This window comes from Pseudophryne corroboree, chromosome 4 (assembly GCF_028390025.1).
Source record: "Pseudophryne corroboree isolate aPseCor3 chromosome 4, aPseCor3.hap2, whole genome shotgun sequence".
In the NCBI taxonomy this organism is placed as follows: Eukaryota; Metazoa; Chordata; class Amphibia; order Anura; family Myobatrachidae; genus Pseudophryne; species Pseudophryne corroboree.
The window spans coordinates 46,239,341-46,262,095 of record NC_086447.1 but is presented as its reverse complement, the minus strand read 5'-3'; the positions used below and the strand labels follow the sequence as shown (position 1 = coordinate 46,262,095).

The window sequence follows — 22,755 nt, the reverse complement described above, 5'->3', positions numbered from 1 at the left end:
GCATTGGGGAGGGGTCTGGAGGCGCTACGGGTACTGTACCTGCCAAAAAGGTAGTTGGAGGGTATGCAGTAACAGTGCCAGGACAGGGGAGACAGGGTCAGTACAGGGGTGACGGGGCCAGGACAGGGGTGACAGGGTCAGAATATGGGTGACAGGGTCAGAACAGGGGTGACAGGGCCAGGACAGGGGTGACGGGGCCAGAACAGGGGCGACGGGGCCAGGACAGAAATTACAGGGACAGGATAGGGGTGACATGGCCATGGTAGGGGCGGCAGGACCAGGACAGGGGTGACAGGGCCAGTATAGGGTTGACAGGGCAAGCACAGGGGTGACAGGGCCTGGATAGGGGTGACAGGGCCAGGATAAAGGTGACAGGGCCAGGATAACGGTGACAGGGACATGACAGAACACAGGGCACGGGAGAGATTGGTATTAGGGACAGAACAGTGGTGACAGACAGATGTGTCTTACCGGAGTTACTGCTGCTGGCTGCTGCTGTTCCACTCCAACCTGTTGGGATTTGCTGCTGCTGGTGGAGACTTGGCATGGCTGACTCTCTCAGGCTGGAGTCCTGCTTCCTCTGCCTGTCCGCATCCCTCCCCCCCTCCTCAGTCACACACCGCAGACCTTGAGCAGCTGCTGGGCACTGTGGTAAGGGGAGACTGGGAGTGACTGGTTAGCCCCCAGGAGACGCTGTGGCTGGAGGGAGGAGGGGGTCGGAGCCTGCAAGCAGCGCGGACTTCTGCAGCGCTGCCCGCCAGCTAAAGTGTGTGAAGGAGCTGGGTGCACCTCACTGCGGGTGGCAGCACTGCAGCTAGCGGTGGGGTTGCCGAGGCTGGAGATAACAGAGGCAGTACGGAACCTGCACAGCGGCAGGTGCCCCACAAAACTGCAGCTAAGAAGCGTGGAGTGTGCCAGAAAGTGACGCTCCTCCACCCCAGGAAGACCCTGCTGAGTATGCTGATGTGGGGGGTCAAGCACACAGTGAGCCGGTGCCCGTGTGTCTGTACGGCATACCCCCTCACACACCCCCACACCTCCCAACCATCCCGATTTTCGCGGGACAGTCCCATTTTTTAGGGTCTGTCCCGCTGTCCCACCCGTGGGCCACAGTGTCCCGCGGTGGTGGTGGTGTTGGGGGGGGGGGCAGTTGGGAAGCTCCTATACTCTCTGTTTTGCTTAGAGCAGCGGTGAATTTAGTGGAGACAGAGGGAGAGGGGGCATCAGGGGGTACGGATTAAGGGGGGGTTCCAGCAGCAGAGCCGGATTAAGGGGGGGCAGGGGGTACGTACCATGGTCCCCACAGTTTTATGGGGCCCCCTGGCTGGAGTAGCTCTGTCCCAGCTCAGAAGCTCCCCCCCCCCCGTCCTGCCAGTAACAGCGGCAGCATTGTGCTACAGTCAGCACACGCTGCTACGTATTGGCAGGTCTGTAGTGTTGCAGGGAGGCAGCAGTCTCCCTGCTTTCTTCTGCCTGTGCGGGTGTGTAGGGGGGAGCGACCACCTCCTCTGGATTTACCCCTAGCTGAGGGGCCTAAATTCCATATAAAAAAAAATATGCCTGAAATTTGCGTAAGGGGGCGTGGCTTCACGGGCGTGATTAGGCCACGCCCCCAACCCCGCAGCAGGCACAGCAATGAGATAGGGCCCCTTGTCTTAAGTGCCCTGGGCCCCCCAGACTCATAATCTGTCCCTGGGGGCATGCCAGCAGCTCACAGAGCGCTGGGCATGCCCCCTCACTGACAAAAACGGTGAAGCCACGCCCCTTTCGTTGACCACACCCCCTTTTCGCCGTGTGGTGTTTTTTGTGTGTGTGTGTGTGTGTGTGTGTGTGTGTCCCTCCTTCTGTCTGAAGAGAGCTGGGAGGTGTGCACCCCTGGCTGTGCCATGTCCATACTATTTGCTTCTGCTGCTGGTCTCCTATAGATTTGCCCAGTTCTGTGACTCATTTGAATAACTCCACCCACCACTGTAACTCCGCCCAGCGTTACAGCACAGAGTCACAGATTAAGGCAAATATATAGGAGATATATATATATATATATATATATATATATATATATATAGTGACAAGAAAACTGGAATAGTGTTGGAAGGAAGATATGTAGTATTTGCCCCGAGTTTCTTACCAATGTGTTTTAGAACCCCAGGGAAGTTTTGTTGGTTCTGATGAGAGCTTTTTGGCTTTTAGTAAGAGCCGGTTAAGGGATCCTGGAGTATGGATGTGTGAAAGGGGGGTGGGCTCCATCCACAAGGCCCAGTCCAGGTGTTAGGGCTTGTAGCCTCAGAGCACACTAATTAGCAATTTCACTTGCATCAGGGTGTTAAAAGGCTGTTTGCCTGATCTTTTGGTCTCTCATTGTCTGTGAAAAAGGGACCGCACAGTCTCTGTGAGAGAAAACCAGGGGCGTGCGGTGAGATAAATGTCTCAGAAGGCACTGGTTCATACCAGAGCCAGATTTACTCACAATATATGGGCCAAATAATTCATGTGTGCGTTATACACAGGTGCAGTAGTATATACTGCTAGAAAATTGAGTGAGTTTTGATCAGAGATGTGTGCAAAAAGGTAGGCAGGAGAGGCACTGCCTCACCCGCTATAGACTTTTTACTACAAAGTTTTGATTCTAAATATTATTCTAATATATTCTTTGTATTATTCACATACTTTATATGTTCAAAACTCTGGCGTAAACATGAGTATGACAGGAAAGGCTCTGCCTCACCTGCCTTACCCCACCGCATGCTACTGGAGAAAACATGCTCCTGATACAAGTGAGCTATACTGGGTGACATTTTGCTTATGTTTTTTCAGTATTAGGACTGACATACAGATGTGTCCTCTTACAAACGATGTGTCTGCATTGTGGGTATATAGTCACTCCATAGTGTATAATCACAAGAGCATTTCTGCTAACGGAATCACTAAAGCAGCCAGGGGCAGCTTAATACAGAGGCGGGCAGTGAGTCTACCCATGCAATGTGATGCTGTCTTTGAATGTTGTAGAATGTCTGCCTTTACCAGGTTAGTACGTACTGTTGTACCTTTGGCTGAGCCTGAAAAACAAATGTGGGATAATTTTTATGGCGGAAAAATGTATTGAGGCATTGTGAGACTCATGAAGCTTAATTAGCCTTGTGAAAGTTAAGAGAGTAAAAGCTTCAAAGTTCCAGCAAACAACTGTTGGTTTGACTTGCATATATGGTGACACCCACCATTATATCACTGCTGAAGTGAATATTAAAACCCCTTGAGATCCAGCTATTAAGTTTGGATTTGTTCCTTACTTGGTGCTGGAAGTATGCCTAACCTTGAGGTGAGAAAGGAACTGTTTGTGTCCAAACAGTTAAAAGACCCCACCTTTATAAAAGCCAGAGAAAATGTATAAATTATTAATGGGGAGCCAGTAGAACCTGGTAACAGGCTTGCATACCAACATATGGCCATTCATAATGAGCTGCTGTACCAAATGACAAAAAGGGGTGAGGATGTGGTAGAACAGCTCAAGATTCCCCAGCCATAAAGGAGAACTGTATTAGACCTATCTCAAGGGAAGACTTAGTCAGGAGGACGCTTAGGGGCTGAAAAGACCACTGAGAGTATTTTGCAGTGGTTCTTTTGGCTCAGTTCCAGTATCATGTTCACAGACCTCATTTAAAGAGTAGTGCCTATGCCTATTATAGAGACCCTGTTTGACAGGATGGCCATGGATCTTGTTGGGCTCTTGTTAAAGTCTGCCTCAGGTCATCAGTATATGCTTATAATAGTAAATTATGCTACTCGATATCCTGAGGCTGTCCCTTTGTACAATATGTCAACCAAAAGAGAGAATACCTAAAACAAATTTTTACAAACCAAAGTACTCCTTTTATGTCTAGAATCATGAAGGAATTATGCAAATATTTAAGGTTACTTACCTCAGGACATTAGAACTCATCCTAAAACTAATTGGTTGATAGAAAGGTTCAACAAAACCTTAAAAAGCATGCTGAAAAAGGTTGTTGACAAGGATAGGAAAAACTGGGTCTACTTGTTGCCATATTTGTTGTTGGCTTATAGAGAGGTTACTCAGCGCTCTACAGGATTTTCTCCATTTGATTTGTTGTATGGGAGACACCCCAGAGGGTTGCTAGATATTGCTAGAGAGATGTGGGAAGGGTAGCCCAATCCTTATAAACGTGTTATTTAACATGTATCACAGATACAGTGCAGGTCATAGTGCCCATTGTCAAGGAGCACATGGAACTGTCCCAACAAGCTCAACAGAGAGTGTATAATCCGAAAGCCAAGGTATGTACATTTCCTCCTGGGGATAAAATTCTTATTTTGAAACCCACAGTGGAAAGCAAACTTTTGACTGAATGGCCGTTTGAGATCAGGGAGAAAGTGGATGAGGTTAACTATAAAGTATACCAACCAGGTGGAACAAATTTACCATGTTCACCTTATTAAACTCTGGAAGGATAGGTTAGCCCTGTCAGCTGAACCTTGCCCACCAGAAACGTACACCCCCACTGTTCCAGAAGTGAAGGTGTCAGAGACACTGCCAGATTCTCTCAAATAGCGAGGATAAAAAGTTACTCATTACAAACAGGGATGTATTTTCAGAGCTGCCTGGCAGCACAGCCATAATAAAGTAGTCATAGTCCCAGAACCAGGGATCAAGATCATCTTCAAGCCATATAGAATTCCTGAAGCATAGCAAGAGGCTGTCTCTACAGAGGTTAAAAATATGCTAGAACTTGATGTTACAGAAGAGTCTAACAGTGAGTGGTCAAGCCCTTAATCCTGAAACCAGATGGCAGCCTACACTTTTTTAATGATATCCGTAAATTAAATGAAGTGGTCAAGTTTGATGCATACTCCATGTGGATAAGCTGATAAAAACACTAGTAACAGCCAGACATCTCACCACAGTGGGCCTGACAAAAGGTTACTGGCAAATACCATTATACTGAATGGGCTAAAGAAAAAATAGCCTTCTCTGTTCCAGAAGGGCTGTTTCAGTATAAGATGTTGCCTTTTGGGTTATATGGGGCCCCAGCAATCGTCCAACATGCAATGGATAGAATTAGAAGCCCCACAGACAGTATGCAGCTGCCTGTCTGGATGATATGGTAACCCAAAATCCAGACTGGGAAACTCACTTAGTTAGAGTACAGCAGTGGTGGACTCAATCAAAGAGGCAGGGCTAACAGTCAACCCAAAGAAATGCTGCTTAGCGATGGAAGTGATTAAATGCTTGGGGTTAACCATAGGTAGAGGTCTATTTAAACCTCAACTGAACAAAATTGAGGCTGTTTAAAAACAAATATTTGGTACGGAGTGAGGCAAGACTAGCCTCCAGGAGGTTAATAGGTAATGCATTAGATTTAGTCATATTCAATGTATAAAAAGAGGCCCTACTATAACCATACAAAAACACATGTAAGCATGGCAATGAGGTCAGAGGATCCTTAGCAAACAAAAGAGCATAGTTTGCATACAGTTTGTGAGTCATATTTCCCACTGCTACACCTGAAAAACTGGTAGTAGCATATATTTTAGCAGCAAGGGGTTCAATGGGCTCTGGTCAGTATACAGGCTGTCGAAATACCGATGCCAAAATCCCGACACTGATCACAATGCCAGCGCCTGCATCCTGCAAGAGATCACAATGCCAGCACAAGAATCCCGACAACCAAGGTCCTGACAACCAGGATCCCGATCAAGTGATTTCTGGGCTGCCAGATAGGTAAACCGCGGGGGAAGGGAGGTTAGGTTTAGGCTGTGGGAGGGAGGGTTAGGGTTAAGCTGCGGGGCGGGGATTAGGTTTAAGCACCACCAGGGAGGGTTAGGCTGGGGGGGTGGAGAGGTTACATTTAGGCTGCAGTAAGGGAGGGTTAGGGCGTTAGAGGCTGAGGGGTAGCATGTTTACCCGACCCCTGTCGGGATTCCAAACAGTGGGATGCCGTGGTCGGTATTATGACTACCGGCATCCTGACATCCGGCATTTCAGCCTCAACCCAGTTCAATAGCCCAAACAAAAATGAAGGCGCAAAGGGGACACCTCTGTCTAGTACCATTAGTTATAGAAATTGAATTAGTTAAAAAAGAATTACTAAACACCTGAGCAGATGGAGTGCTAAAAAAGCTAAAATAGTAGAGAGAATGCGATTGTGAAAACCAAAAACAGAAGGAACAGCATTCATGTATAGCAAATGCAGTCAATCAAAAGCTTTCTTCTCTTCAAGGGAAAACAATACAATGTCAGTCTCTGATGTTAAGATGGAGTCAATTAAATAAAAACCCAGACAAAAGAAAAATTGTACTACAGCGCACAGGAATTGAGTACACAATTTATTTACAATACAAATCAAAATAAAAAAGAATCACATCTATCAATATATATAAAATTCATGCATCGGCTCAATTCATATGGCATTCAGTGTAATTAGCAGCATTTAGAATAATAAATCAAGCTAAAAAATATATACATTCATGCTTCTTTTTCAATTTAACTGGTGGCTTGTAAAGTGCATGTAGATCCAGTATTCACTTTGTATCAGTTTGTTTCACATGAAGCCGCTAAGACTTAAAGAGACGGGGATATGTGTTTAGTTTTACATTTTGCTGGAATCCATCACCTTTTGATTGTAAAATGGCTTTTACAGCTTGCAGCGAATTGCAACCTTCTGACCACAGATACCCCAGAGATGACTGCAGTAAAAGATTAAACAAAGCACCAGCAGCCAGGAAGGCTAATCTGCAGCTGAAAGACTGTGGAGAAGTGGTAAGATCACCTTCTTTTTAAAAAAAAGTTATCTGGCCAGATTAATGTATAGTGCACTTAATCCATAAAGCGGAACTTTTATATTCATGTGCAGTATATGAAACATTGTTATACCTGTGCTCTGAATATTGAGAGACTGCAACAGTGTGTCTTAGAAATCAAGCTCTGATTGACGAGCAGTAGAACAGGTCACGTAGGTTCATATGAAACAAACTGATACAAAGGGGTATATTTACTAAGGTGAGAGATTTTTAGAACTGGTGATGTTGCCCATGGCAACCAATCAGATTATAGCTATTATCTGCTAGAAGCAGCTAGATAAATGGTAAGTAGAATCTGATTGGTTGCCATGGGCAACATCACCAGTTCTAAAAATCTCCCACCTTAGTAAATTTACCCCAAAGTGATTACTGGATCTACATGCACTTTACAAGCCACCAGTTAAATTGAAAAAGAAGCATGAATGTACAGTATATATTTTTTAGCTTGATTTATTATTCTAAATGCTGCTAGATTACACCGAATGCTATAGGAATTGGGCTGATGCATGAAATTTATATATATTTGTAGATGTGATTTATTTTTTATGTTTATTTGTATTGTAAATAAATTGTGTACTCAATTCCTGTGCGCTGTAGTACAATTTTTCTTTTGTCTGCATTTGGTATAAAAGTAGGGTTGAGTAACCCCTACACTACTTGTTGAAAAGGAATTGATTTGGTAAGCGCTAGGTCAAGTTTGTCTGTAATTAAATAAAAACTTCAATGAGTATTATCTTTGGCTTGTCTACTTGAATTAAAGTGGGTAGAAAGAGGAAAGGTGTATGGCTATGACTTTAGCATATACTGCAGCTTAATATCACTATTCAGAAGAGTACGGTAATAATATCTTCACTCTCCAGGGTCTTTATCTGGTTTAGGATTGTGCCTCCAGCATTTCAATTGAAAACATACCAGAGCCAGTTACCTGTTAATCTATTGAATAGAGTTGTAAGAGTGGGGACCAAACATTCCTGGAAAGTAATATATACATTTTTATTAAACCCATATGGTCCGCCCTGTCCAGATCCATCAAAGATAGTCAATGGACACAGGCACAGGCACCTCTGGGCAATTTCTGAAGTATCTCTGTGGTGTAATCTGGACACTGGGTTGCTACCAGTGGATGACTGGAATCAGGTTTGGACCAGACTGGGACTGCACTGGAGATACTAGACCAGACTGCATTACATGCCATTGGCAAAATAACCTAAGAGCTGTCAATGGCCATGGAATATTGGAGGCCCCAAAGTGGAGAAATGAGCTTCCAGTAAAGCCACCAATTCTGCACTATGCTTCTGAAAGGTAGAAATATAGATATAGTGTGTGTGTGTGTGTGTGTGTGTGTGTGTGTGTGTGTGTGTGTGTGTGTGTATGCGGCGTAGTGCGCTTACACAAGGTCGAGCAATGCTTTTCAGTTGCAATGGCAGCCGCAGAGTGATTGACAGGAAAGGGGCGTTTCTGGGTGTCAACTGACCATTTTCAGGAAGTGCTCGAAAAAACACAGGGGTGCCAGGAAAAATGCAGGCGTGGCTGGGCGAACGCAGGGCGTGTTTGTGACGTCAAATCCGGAACTGAATGGTCTGAAGTGATCGCAAGCGCTGAGCAGGTCTGGAGCTACTCTGAAACTGCACAAAATTATTTTGTAGCCATTCTGCGATCCTTTCGTTCGCACTTCTGCTAAGCTAACATACACTCCCAGTGGGCGGCGGCTTAGCATTTGCATAACTGCTAAAAACTGCTAGCGAGCGATAAACTCGGAATGACCCCCAAAGTCTGGTAATTGAGAGCGGTAGAAACAATGAAACACAATTTTTGGTGATTGCTAACAGAGTAGCAAAGAAAGTGATTTGTATGTTTAGAAAACATCTATTCCTTCTGTTTCCTTCACACCCAATGTACATATTATTGCAGAGAACCACAATAAATGCAGGATAGTAAAAAGGGGATTTTACAGTGCGCAAAGAAGCCCAGCTCTTCAAAAACTTGCTGACGACTTTAAGGCAAATGCATGCAAACTATTTGCCATTTCAGCCTGCAAGTGCAAAGATTTTGTCCGAAGGATCAGAAAGTTCCTACAAAGGAGAAAGATTTCCTCCTGGTCCTGAAGGGTGACTACGTTAGTTACATAGGAGGTAGTGATGTTTCTGAAACTGAGAAGCTTCTTTAAAGATCAGTTTGTCACAAGAAGATACCCCAAAGAGAGGCCAAGGATTCAAGGTGAGAGGATGAAGCTTCATGCTCCAAATCTTTATCAATGAACTTGACAGAAAAAGAACATTTGGAAAGTGAATTGTCCGATATTGACCTTAAGGCTTGATGGGAATTAGGAGATGGCACTTGCCTGCCAAAGATTTGGTGTAAGTGAGAGAGCAATAGCGATGATAAATACTTCTGGGTTGAAAAATGTTGTTTTTTAATATCCACGGATTCCCCCAACCTCGTAACATGTAAAAATTACAGTCCCAACAAAATACTGTTTCACTCAAAACCTTATACTTTGACGGCCGATAGGATGACACTCTTGCTCAAGTGAAACAAGGAACAAAATTCTACCAACACTCTATCAAAGAATAGCATATTTCTATTTTATCTGAGCCTGCATCCAAATATGTAAGTCATATAGTACCTCAATCAGGGAATGCATGTGACATTTGCAATAGCATCCATGAAGTTTTGATTTGAGAAGGCGGTACTGAGGTACTTTTATTCATAGGGTGACAGCACAATTGTCAATATGGGAGGAAAGAGGGGTGTCATTGTATGCCTGGAAGACAGGCTTGGTGGACCATAAAAGTGGGTAATATGTCTCCTGCACTTCAACAAACTTCCATTTTGAAGTCTATTTGAAGTCATGGATGGGGTCACATCTAGGCCGAAGTCATTGACTGGGCTTGCCAGTTCAAACTAAAGGGTTGTCAATCTCTCCCAGTAGTCCATTATGAAGCAATTGATTGTAGTTTACCTGATATTATGTCTGCAGATCTGACCAAGGATCAGAAATACTTGCTAGAAATCTCTATGGCGATTCAGTCTGGCACTTGCCCACCTGATCTGATCTGTCATGATCCTGGTAGTCTTAACCATGCTCGCTGGCTGATCTGCGCAAATTGAATATTACGTTTGTATATATCTACTGAAAGGCCCTGAGCCAAAAAGATATCACAAATAACTTACTTTACATTTACATTCCAATGTGGTTTAAAATAAGGAGTAAGAGCTCAATTAAGGATAGACCAAGGTACTTCTTTGAGTTTATCCAGCAAACTCAGTACCTACGCCTGAAGTACTTACCTGTTGTTGACGCTTCGATTGCCAGACATGCTTTCTTCACGCTGACAGAAATTATAATTTAGTATTGATTAAAGACGAGAGTCTCAAAGTCTGTTTAGAAGCATTAAGTTACATTTTGGAAGCCCGAGGGACAGACAGTGGGATTGGTGGTCGCGGAAATAAACCAAGCCGGGTTCTGCCGAAATTCAATTTCTGTGCTGAATACTACCATAAAATAATTGATTAGCCCTCCATAGGTCTCAGAAATGTCTTGAACCAGGAGCTAAAAAAAAAGTTGGGTAACCATGCGTATGGAATCTGATCATTCTCCTCCTATCCCTGTCACATTGTTGCAGTGGAACTTTTGGTATCCGGACTCCAGGTCGACAGCACAAAGGTCGACACACTTTAGGCCGACACCAATTGGGCGACACACATTAGGTCGACAGGGTCAAAAGGTCGACAGGGTCAAAAGGTCGACATGAACAAGGTCGACATGGAAAAATGTCGACATGAGTTTTTCATGATTTTTTTCTTTTTTTGAACCTTTTCATACTTAACGATCCACGTGGACTACGATTGGAACGGTAAAGTGTGCCGAGCGAAGCGGTAGCGGAGCGAAGGCACCATGCCCGAAGCATGGCGAGCGAAGCGAGCCACGCGAGGGGACGCAGTGCACTAATTCGGGTTCCCGGTCACTCTACGAAGAAAACGACACCAAAAAAACATAAAAAACTCATGTCGACCTTTTTCCATGTCGACCTTGTTCCTGTCGACCTTTTGACCCCTGTCGACCTTTTGACCCTGTCGACCCAATGTGTGTCGACCAATTGGTGTCGAACTAAAGTGTGTCGACCTTTGTGCTGTCGACCCTGAGTCCCAGACCCGGAACTTTTAGTATGCTGAAGCCTGCAGTAGTGATACAAGGGATGGCTTCATTGTTATCCCGAGAAACAGTCCCAAAGTTTGTCAACAAAAGCCAGTATCCTCTCTAAGAGTGGCTGTTAGCACTAGATGGTATAGCGATAAGTAGTGCTATGGTTACATTTTTCTAATATGAAATGTGTAGCAATAGATATAAAAAAAAGAAATGGAACTCAATGTGCAGCCACTTCCACGTGGTGGGTTCTGGGCCACTTTGTTACATCAAAAAGTGGTCTAGGAGCTGCACACATGGCAATCTTAGTTCATAAATCTCAAATACAAACACAACACAGCGCTTCTTTGAGGAAAGAACTGCATTTACAAGTGAAGTGAAATTGAATTTAAATATTTATTTCAAAATAATAATAATAAAAAGTAATTTCATTTTTCTTAAAAAACTGTTTAGTTACTTACCCAACTTGGGAAACGGGGTGCGTGCAAACAGAAGATGGCAAAAGCTTTAGTGGCAGGAGTTACCTGTAGAAATGGTGCCTGGAGGCTAGGACACCCCAAAACTTGATTGGATTTCCACTTGAACTTTCCTTCTGGATCCTTTCTTGTGACCTGAACCAGACATGAACCAACATGTTGAATATAGAAGGAAAATTCCAGGGTCACCACTAATACAGCTGCAGATCCATTGCTACAGGGGACTCTTGCCACTACAGATTTTGCCATCTACTGTTTGCAGGCACCCCGTTTCCCAAGTTGGGTAATCAACGCACTGTCAGGACCCACCATCTGCATGTGTTTTAATTCACATCCCGAGGTTATTTAAAGGACACAGTTAATAATTCCGCCAGAGTGTGGACGTAGAATTCTCCAACAATAAGGGGTGACTATTACATGCCATTGCTCATGCAGTATGTTTTCATACCTTTTTATTGGTTGCTTCATACATAATTTTATTGTATGCATAGATCTCTTTCATGAATACTATGGATTTCATACACTAAAACAGATTTTTAAGAAAAAAACGAAATTACTTTTTATTATATTTATTTTTAAATAAATATTTAAATTCAATTTCACTTCACTTGTAAATCCAGTTCTTTTCTCAAGGAAGTGCTGTGTTGTGTTTGTTGTTGTGGTTTATACTTTCTGGGAGTGACTATCCCTGTGTTTTACATAGCAGCTTGGAGAAGTGAGCCCATTGTAGCGCCTGTCTTTGAAATACCAGCTTATTTCTTTCTTACCATTATTTCATAAATCTAGCTGTTCTAGCACCAGAAATTCAGCGGAGAGTGATTTTACCTCTGACTTACAACACAAATAACCCTACTGAAGAGAGAAATGGCGAAAACAAGTGCCTCAGAAAACACTGCAAATTTTTGTGTTGTTTTTTTTACAATTTTTTTTCAAATTCGGGCCTCTGCTTCCTTACAAAATATATTAACTGATCATGCTGAAACTTTTACACGGTTTATTGGCCCAAAGAGGCAGATTTTCCATGCTATTAGAATTCGATCGTAGAAAAAACTTTTTTTCGTATCGGCCTACTTACCAGCCATTGACATCACTGCATCTCAATGTTTTAGAGCAATTAAACATTGAGATTTACACAACCAATTTTTTTTCTCTTTCCTATATATATATATATATATATATATATATATATAAATAAATATATATATATATATATATATATATATATATATATATATATATGAGGACATTGGAAAGACCTTTAGAGTTTGTCAACAGGAGAAAACGTCAAAAACTTTAATATTGTTTTTTATGTGTATATTACTTCTTTCTCTGTGTGATGATACTTAATTTTAGCCTTGGCGAATTCTCTCCATCACAACTTTTGGTTTCTCGACTTATTGTGCATCAGAGTGCATTAAGCAGAGTGGCAGCAAGCTGCAATAATGCATGGGACTGAATAATGAATGTGGATGAGAGACATAAATCTTGTGAAGAGCGCAGAGGTTGAGTTGGGAGATACATTGGTGTAGTTTGGTTAATGGCCTTGTGTGTGAGTAAGTATGTTATATTGAATACAGTAGAATACAGGTAACCAATGGAGGCACAGACAGAGTGGATCCACAGACGAACGTATAGTGAGGAAGATTAGCCTCGCAGCTGCATTCATAATGGATTGCAGTGGTGAGAGTTGCTTCTTGGTAAGACCAGTAAGAAGACTATTGCAATAATCAATGTGGGAGAAAATGAGAGCATGGATTAGAGCTTTTGCAGTGTATTGTGTCAGGCATGGTCGTATTTTTCTGCTTTGGACTTTTTCTATTTGACAATTCATATCTGCATCTCATCATAATTATGTTTTATCTATCTAACATATGACATTGTCCCAATATTGGGATACTGTGTCTGCTTATATACTTATATGCTTTTTATATGATGATCATGTGTCAGAACTGCTGTTTTGTCCTATAATCGGTAAGAGGTATTAGCGGCTAGTGTTTCCATGGTGATGGAACGCCTTCACATTAGATGTTTTTACTATGTTTACATCATTTCCGGATTTTTTACCGGATGCTGGGATGTGGACCTGTATGGGGTATGCACGTGGGTGGCCTATAAAGGTATGTTATGTCGTTCTAATTGTTAATAAAGCCTGACGACAGTGGGGTCTCCACTGAAACGTTGTTAAACATTTATTACTTGTGTCTCGTTTATAATCTGCTGTGAGTGCCACGTCTTTCTCTCTGCTATTGCTTAAATCCTACGGGGGCACCGGCGTTTTGGAATTTAGCTTTCTTGGAGTGCCGTACCGTTTCTTTATGTATATGGAGGATTACGCCGAGTGATCTTCTTGGTAATGGCAACCAGCTGCTGAACAGTGCTTCACACACAGGACTTTTTCCATTCAGGTCCGCATGTCGGACGTTTTAACAGAGCACCAGCCAGAGGTGTTTATTTTGGAAAACTAACTGCAAGCTCCGTGCAAGGAGATACCTTTGACTGATTGTTGTGAGCCCGTTGGAACACCATCATGGATGAAGCGCATGAACAATGGAGCCTGTTTAATTTCCCAGTGGGGGACGTACTCTCGTACTCGGAATCAGATGCTGAATCAATCCTCCGCAAAAAAGGTATGCAAGATGAAGCGCAAGCCATGTCACCTAACATTGTATTTAGAGATTTACTCAATCTTAAAAATAAGGAGGTTGACTTTGATTTACACGGCCTGTCATTGAGCGACTATTTTAGATCAAAGAAAATCCCTAGAGGATTCCGTGTTCGGAATTGTCCTGCCATTGGGAGACATGATGTGAATTTCTGTCGCCGGTGGATTGCCATATTAAATAAATGTTCGCTAGACTTGATTTTGCTCGTAATTGAACAGTCTACCAAGGAATTAGAAGCTGTCAAAATCAAGATTGCAACATTTGAAAGCGCGAACTTAGCAGTGTTAACGTCAGATCAGGAGGGTGATTGGGTTAATAAATTACAAACTCAAATAACCCAGTACAAAAAAGAATTAATTGATTTAAAAAAACGTAAATTGATGAAGGTAGAGGAAGATTATGAAAGACATACTGTCTATCGTTGGCTCTCGGGTAATAGAACCGAAGGCAACAAACGCCCGTTTTTCCGTCATGCAAGGAATTACAAATCACACTTTGAAACAGATTCTTCACAAGATACCACAAGTGAATCTGATAAGTCGAATCAAGCCTCAGCCCCTTTAGGGGTAAAGACAAAGGCCACAGTCAATTCAAAAAGCGCAGATTTACCCGTAGAGGCCGTCAATGCGAAAGGCAGAGGGCGAGCAGGCAGACCGCCACGCTCAAAGAACAAGAATTAATCTGTAATCTATCTTCTTACGATTTATCAGATTCGGAGCTCAAACTTCTTAATAAAGGACTGTCGTTTGTGCCTACGGTTCCTTTTAACAGTCTACAGTGGAACATTGAGAAATATACACTACAACGTAAAATTAAATTGCGTGAACATTTTGGGACTGATTCAAATCCTTCTGCGAACCCTCATGTTCCTGCTAAATTACAACAATTCCGTCCAAGATCAGTATTTGATCCCCTATCTAATAATTCAAGCCTAAAAACTTTCATGAGACTATTAGAGCATGAAGTAAGTGAATCGGTGCACTCTAGTGGCAAAGTACATCCAAATCTTACGAGACTGGAGAGGAATGCCCTAGAGACATTGTCCAAGAATGATACGCTTATTATTAGACCAGCAGATAAGGGAGGAGCCATAGTGCTCCAAGATTTTAATGATTACAATACTGAAGCGTTGCGACAATTATCTGACACTGAAGTATATATAAAATTACATGTGAATCCGACTGTCGTTTGTAAAAAACGTTTGGTAGTATGTCTTACTCAAGCATTATCTGTTGGATTATTTAATGATGAAGTATTTAAGGTTTTGGTTCCGTCTTTTCCTATAGTGCCTGTATTTTACCTACTGCCTAAAATTCACAAAAAGATCTTTCCCCCCCCCAGGTCGTCCAATTGTGTCGGCACGTGGTTCTTTGCTACAACCTGTGTCGGTCTTTTTGGATTTCTTGCTCCAACCGTTGTTATGTGATGAGCCAAGTTTCTTGGCCGATACTACATCTTTTTTGAATAAATTACAATCTATCGATACAATACCCACTGGCTGCTGGCTGGCCACTATTGATGTGGTCAGTCTGTATACATCAATTCCACATGCCATGGGGTTGGCAGCAGTTAAACGTTTCCTTAATAGGAAACAAGTGTTTGATGCAGCTAAAATAGAGGTAATTATTACATTGTTGGAGCTGGTTCTTACTAATAATTTTTTCCTTTATGGAAAACAGTTCTTCCTGCAAATCCAAGGGTGTGCGATGGGATCTGCTGTATCCCCGACGTATGCAAACATTGTGATGTTTGCAATCGAGGAGGAATTACTGTATAGCAATGAGGTCTTTAAGTCACACGCACTCTTGTTTAATCGTTATATCGACGATCTGTTCGTCTTATGGCAGGGGGACCAGTTGTCTCTAATCAATATCTTTGACCAACATAACTTAAGCTCAAGCACGATTAAATTTACTTATAACATGAACCAGGAAGAGATGCACTTCCTTGATGTTCAAATTGGGATTCGTAATAACAAGCTTAGTACTTCGATTTATGTAAAGCCGACTGACCGCAGCCAGCTTTTACATGCAAACAGCTGTCATCCACCATCACTTAAAAGAGGGCTCCCTTATTCCCAAATGATACGCATAAGAAGGTTAAACACAGATGCGGTTTTGGCCGCACAACAGATTTATACATTAATCAGTAAACTTTTATTAAGGGGGTATACATCCAAAGTGCTACAGGCAGCTAAAAGTAAAGTTATGGCCATTGATAGATCTAAATTGCTCAATAAGAAAACTGACATTCCTCGATCACAGGTAAAGCTTCCGTGGGTCAATAAATTTAACACCAAGTCTGACGTCATTTCTAAAATCGCTAAGAAAAATTGGCCGCTGGTGGAAACTGATGTACAATTACATTTATCAGGCTCAAGTCTTATGCATTGCTATTCTAGAGGGAAGAATCTCAGGGATTATCTTGTGAAAACAGATATCTCTGGGATGTTTTCGAATAACACTCAGCAAGCTGCACATTTTTTGACAAGCGAGAATACTAAATTAGGGTGTATGAAATGTACATGTGTAACTTGCCAATACTTATTGGCTGGTGATTCGTTCAATCACCCACACACGGGTAAAAAGATTTTTATTAAACATCGTTTAACCTGTAATTCCACTCATACTGTATATCAAATTATATGCCCGTGTGGTCTGAGTTATATTGGAAAAAGTGAAAGAAAATTCAAAGAAAGAATGACATGTCATCGATCAGCAATTAGGGGAGCGCTGGAATCAGGAATGAGTGAACAACCTGTTGCCAGACATTTTCTGGCATTCAAACATCCTGTTAATAGCATTCGTTACAGAATGATTGATCATGTCCCAATGAGCATCAGGGGCGGTGATCGTGGCTCTAGATTATTACAATTAGAAGCTAGATGGATAGCGAAACTTGATGTGATATATCCGAGAGGCTTAAATGAACAGCTCTCTTATGCCTGTTTCCTTTAAATCACTGTATTAATATACTTCTTTTCTGACAGTTGCGGTTATTAACGGCAAACGGGCTACTCCTGTTGTGTCAGTTTTATTTCATGTGTTTATTTCATGTGTTCCTTTGTTGTGCAGTATGGTAACACTATGGTAATTATGCAATAATTATGTGACAAATTTCAACATTGTACTTTCGATGGATGTCCTCTAGTCGGTTCTATTTTATTGTATTATCATTTTTCTGCTTTGGACTTTTTCTATTTGACAATTCATATCTGCATCTCATCATAATTATGTTTTATCTATCTAACATACGACATTGTCCCAATATTGGGATACTGTGTCTGCTTATATACTTATATGCTTTTTATATGATGATCATGTGTCAGAACTGCTGTTTTGTCCTATAATCGGTAAGAGGTATTAGCGGCTAGTGTTTCCATGGTGATGGAACGCCTTCACATTAGATGTTTTTACTATGTTTACATCATTTCCGGATTTTTTACCGGATGCTGGGATGTGGACCTGTATGGGGTATGCACGTGGGTGGCCTATAAAGGTATGTTATGTCGTTCTAATTGTTAATAAAGCCTGACGACAGTGGGGTCTCCACTGAAACATTGTTAAACATTTATTACTTGTGTCTCGTTTATAATCTGCTGTGAGTGCCACGTCTTTCTCTCTGCTATTGCTTAAATCCTACGGGGGCACCGGCGTTTTGGAATTTAGCTTTCTTGGAGTGCCGTACCGTTTCGTTATGTATATATATATATATATATAAATATATATATATATATATATATGAGGACATTGGAAAGACCTTTAGAGTTTGTCAACAGGAGAAAACGTCAAAAACTTTAATATTGTTTTTTATGTGTATATTACTTCTTTCTCTGTATGATGATACTTAATTTTAGCCTTGGCGAATTCTCTCCATCTCAACTTTTGGTTTCTCGACTTATTGTGCATCAGAGTGCATTAAGCAGAGTGGCAGCAACCTGCAATAATGCATGGGACTGAATAATGAATGTGGATGAGAGACATAAATCTTGTGAAGAGCGCAGAGGTTGAGTTGGGAGATACATTGGTGTAGCTTGGTTAATGGCCTTGTGTGTGAGTAAGTATGTTATATTGAATACAGTAGAATACAGGTAACCAATGGAGGCACAGACAGAGTGGATCCACAGACAAACGTATAGTGAGGATGATTAGCCTCGCAACTGCATTCATAATGGATTGCAGTGGTGAGAGTTGCTTCTTGGTAAGACCAGTAAGAAGACTATTGCAATAATCAATGTGGGAGAAAATGAGAGCATGGATTAGAGCTTTTGCAGTGTCTTGTGTCAGGCATGGTCGTATTTTGATGTGTTTTTTAAATGTATGCAATGTGATTTTGAGACAGATTGAATGTGGGGAACAAAGGATAGATCAGAGTCAAGGATGACACCTACTGTAGAAAATGAACTTGTGGCGTAGAATTGATTGTTAAGCTCTCAACAGTGATAGAGATACCAGGTTGGTAACTACTATTGTTCGATGGAAAAATAATTAATTGTGTTTCATAAATATTAAGTTTGAGGTGGCGAGATGACATCCAAGAGGAAATGGCACAAATGCATTCAGTAACAATAACCAATACAGATGGTGACAAATCTGGGAAGGATAGGAAGATTTGAATATCATCCATGTACTGGTAATACTGTAATCAAAAAGAGCTGGTTCATTTGCCAGTAGTTGTATTCAACATATTTAGTCATGCTTTGGCCTTTACCCCATACTTATACAAATACATCATTCATAATAAACAATAGCGCCAAATGCCCGACACTTGGACATAATCAGTCATTGATGGTGTGTGATGCTACATCTCCCCTTATCCGTGCTAATATCTGTTACTATCAATATTACTGAGAATGGCAAGATACTTATGTTTCCTTCACATCAGTTAAGCTATGTCATATTGATGTAATCAGTCAATAGAGAAATGTGAGCATATGGAGTAATAAAACATTTCTTCCCATAATATAATAAATCAACTGATATAAATTACAAGCTACTCAGCAATGATACCTTCAACATTGATTATATATGTGATTATACCGATAATGTCCTACAGTACATCTGATCACATACATGCACTATTTACTGCCAGGGAATAAAGCAGTTATTATACACCAGACAAAGGTTAGACAGGGTGACACGTGCACCAACATTTCAGGATATATAGCACTTAGGACGTCATTTCTTTAGAAAGGTTTAAATGACTTTGACCTCACTTCCATTGGTCTACATTACATGTAAAACTGTGATACATGAAGTGGACTTTGTAATACAAAAGATTAGCTATTTAATCATATTTGTTACTTTTGTCTTATTAACTAAAAATACTGAGTATGAGAATGTGTACTTACCAACCCTGTGACATAGTTGTGAGTCTCAGTTTGAAATCATCCTTCACATCAGCTTGTTGCCCTCAATCCCAGAGCAAAATGCTTCTGTCCGGCAACCACAGCACATAGATGGACAATAATGTGCATGTCCCTCTCTGCCCCATACTCTGCATTGTTAGACGTCTCCTTTTTCTTCTTAAAGTATGAGACACCAACTTTGAATTTCTTCCTCCAGACCAAAGTCCCAAGTAGAAATGCAGGATATCTAAAATATCTCAAGATAATTCAGCCACATGGGTCTTCCCATAAGAAGAGTTACATTGATCTGCTGCTGATGAGTTCTCTGCTGGGGAATGGCGATTAGGCATGGTTACTGAGATCTTTTCTTGGTGATCACTTTTTTATTCTAACTTAATTTTATCTATTACATATTACAAGTATTTCAAGTACATATCATAAACTGAAATCCAGGCTGCTGACACACAACATAAATTGACTCCAACCAGTGTATTGGCAATATGGCAGAACTAGCCTCCTCTAGGCAATAGGATCTACAGACGTATGGATCAGTAGAACTGACTGGATGGTTTGGACAGTAGGATCATGCAGGAGCCACGTGCTCAGTTGCTGTATACAAATAGACACCTGATTGATTCACTGTTCTCATGCCATTTATATACAGTATATATTGTGGTCGTTGGGCAGTAATTTGCAGGTCCTCACTGCCATATACTGTATATGCTGCATTGTTAGAAATGTCTATTTCTTTTATTTTAATGAAAAATTTGCTTTGATTTTCTCTCCAGACTGAAGTGTTAATTACCAAGTGGAATGTACAGTACAGTATGTGGGTTTACATAGCTGGATACTGTTCTGCCAAATGTTGGTTACTAAGATCTCTTATTTATGGTATATTTACATGTACAGATTTCAAAATGAAATCAACTGCCAGCTGAATATGTATTCCGATTTACGGACAAGCAATACAAATTGATTCCCACCAGGAAATATGTGCATGGACCATATTGCACAATCAGTCTCATGTAGGCAGTAATCTATTATGTAGTATTAATGCAGCAACAGATTGATCGGTTTATGGTGCAGCTAACCAGGGAATTTACTATGCAGAATGTAGGATCCAACACAAGTCATGTGCTTAAACTGAAAAATTGTCAGTGCAGATAAATGGGGGATTTATTGCATTTCCCATGAAAACAACTACAACAACTAATTGATGAACGGCCCCTCATAGATATATAAGTATATGTATATGTATAGAATGGTTTACAAGTTTCCATTGCTGTACAGAAAACTTGGTTCTATTGTATATTTTAGGGTTAACAAATGTATATATCTGCAGTTTCAAAAATAAGAGGGGTTAATTCAGAGATTCATGCTAGTCCTTCTAGGACAGATTTTGGAATTTTTCACACTGCACAAGCTGGAATAAAGCTTTGCTGCAAACAGAGCACAGTGTGCCTGACGCCGGACAAGCTGGCCAGGCGATAGGGTGGGGTGGTGGATATCATTAGGATGCCAGGGCCTGGATGGTCTACATATCTTATGCATGCTGTCTGTGAGCCAGAGTGGCAAACCTTTTTACTGTGTCTACTTCATTTTGTATGGTGTTTGTGACCTGCGGTAATACCAGACTTGGGCCCTTATTCAAGTTGAGTTGCAAATGTCCAAAAATTGCAAACAGGCATTTTTTAAGGCAAAGTGACCAACTTGTAAGCAATACATCCACTTATGTTGCAACACCTCAGGTTTCCCTCAGGTCCAGATATTTAGTCTTCTGTGTTCCTGATCAGTGAGGTAATGCAATTCATATCACATAATATGTATTACAATTTCCAATTTGATCACATTAATTCATTCATTGTATGGACCTTTTAGTTGTAGGGACTTTACTAAAATCTTTGAGTGATTGTCTCCACCGGATCTCCGGCTTCAGAAGAACAACGTCTGCTATTGAGCCAGCAGTTGGTTCCATGTTGGAGAATGGCAGACAGACGAGTCCTTAGCCTGGCTGTTACATAGATCAGGTACATAGAATGCAGAGTTGGAAAAAGATTAAAAATACAAATTAGTTCTAAGTCATCAAGTGAACCCTCAGAGAACGACAGAGTTTTATTAGTGACAAAATAAAAGGCATAGCTAACCAATGAAATAGTTAAAAACGTTATGGTCCTGTAATAGATATTTACTTGACCTGTTACAGTTCCATCACGTTGCATCCTTTTCATGTGATAGCACAGAGAGATAATAAGTAGAAATGATGATAATAGGAACATGAGAAATAGGCCAGAGCTCCACAGTACAGACATATACCTGTGTATTTCATATACTTCCTCTGTATATGTTGTGTTAAATGAATTCTTAGGCATTTCAATGATAGTAAGCAAAATAAATATTGTAAAGTAACACAAGGGCACCAGCACACAAGCAGCAATCAGACTGACGACCCTCTGTAATATAATAATCTTCAGGCGTCGGAAGAAGACATTGTGGAAGTTGCAGATCTTCAGGCAGAAGACAACAGAGAGAAGGTTTGATAACCAGATGCCGGCATAGAAGGAAATTTCAAACATACAGAAAACAATGAGATATATTATAGAACTCTTTTTAAAGAAACTGTGAAGAAAGACATCCAACAGGCTGATGGATAGACAGAAGATTCTTGTAATCCCAAGAGAGGTGAGAACCTGGTCAGTCGCGGTCACCGGTCTTCCTTTCACCCAGTCAGTGACCATCACAGCAAAAATAAATCCATTTATTAGAATTCCTGCTATATAAGTTATTGCAGCTGCAGCAGAGATACTCAGATGTTGCATTTCATATTTTTCCTCCGTTGAGCTATTCATGCCTCCAGTGCTAAAAGCGATCTCTTGTAATGAAAGACAATACAGGTGATTGCTAAACTACAGAATTATATATTTATTTCACTGTATAATGCAAAACACTTCCGCTGTTCCTGTTTATACAAATACTGTATGCAAGTCATGTGTGTATTTTACTACTAAGTGTCAATCTTGGGATGTTTTTACAAGGTAACAAAAACAGAAATTGCTGCTTTAAGCATTTCATTTTATAGGTTATTGTTATACTGCTTTTAAATACAATTAAAAGTTTGGAATACATATATATATATATATCAAAAGACTAGCCCGGCACACTATCACATCTTGACAACGGGGCTAGATACCCTGAAACGTTGGTGTTCCATATTGTGATGTAACAATACAGTTTGACTTCTTCACAAGACCCTGAGTGACGCAGCCGTTCTTTCAATACATATATATAAATTTTTTGGGTTTTGTGTTTTGG

At 41.1% G+C, this 22,755-nt stretch overlaps 1 protein-coding gene across 1 annotated transcript; it reads right to left on the bottom strand.

Annotated features, from left to right (window-relative positions):
• Positions 1-21,338: 21,338 nt before the first annotated feature.
• LOC134910814 (taste receptor type 2 member 43-like) lies at positions 21,339-22,292 on the bottom strand. Its single transcript, XM_063919197.1, has one exon. It carries the CDS (start codon positions 22,290-22,292, stop codon positions 21,339-21,341), a length of 954 nt encoding a protein of 317 aa, XP_063775267.1.
• Positions 22,293-22,755: the final 463 nt, after the last annotated feature.

What these genes read in the sequence shown, in the direction of transcription:
- LOC134910814 (XM_063919197.1), bottom strand. Translation starts at nt 22,292, where the DNA reads ATGAATAGCTCAACGGAGGAAAAATATGAAATGCAACATCTGAGTATC.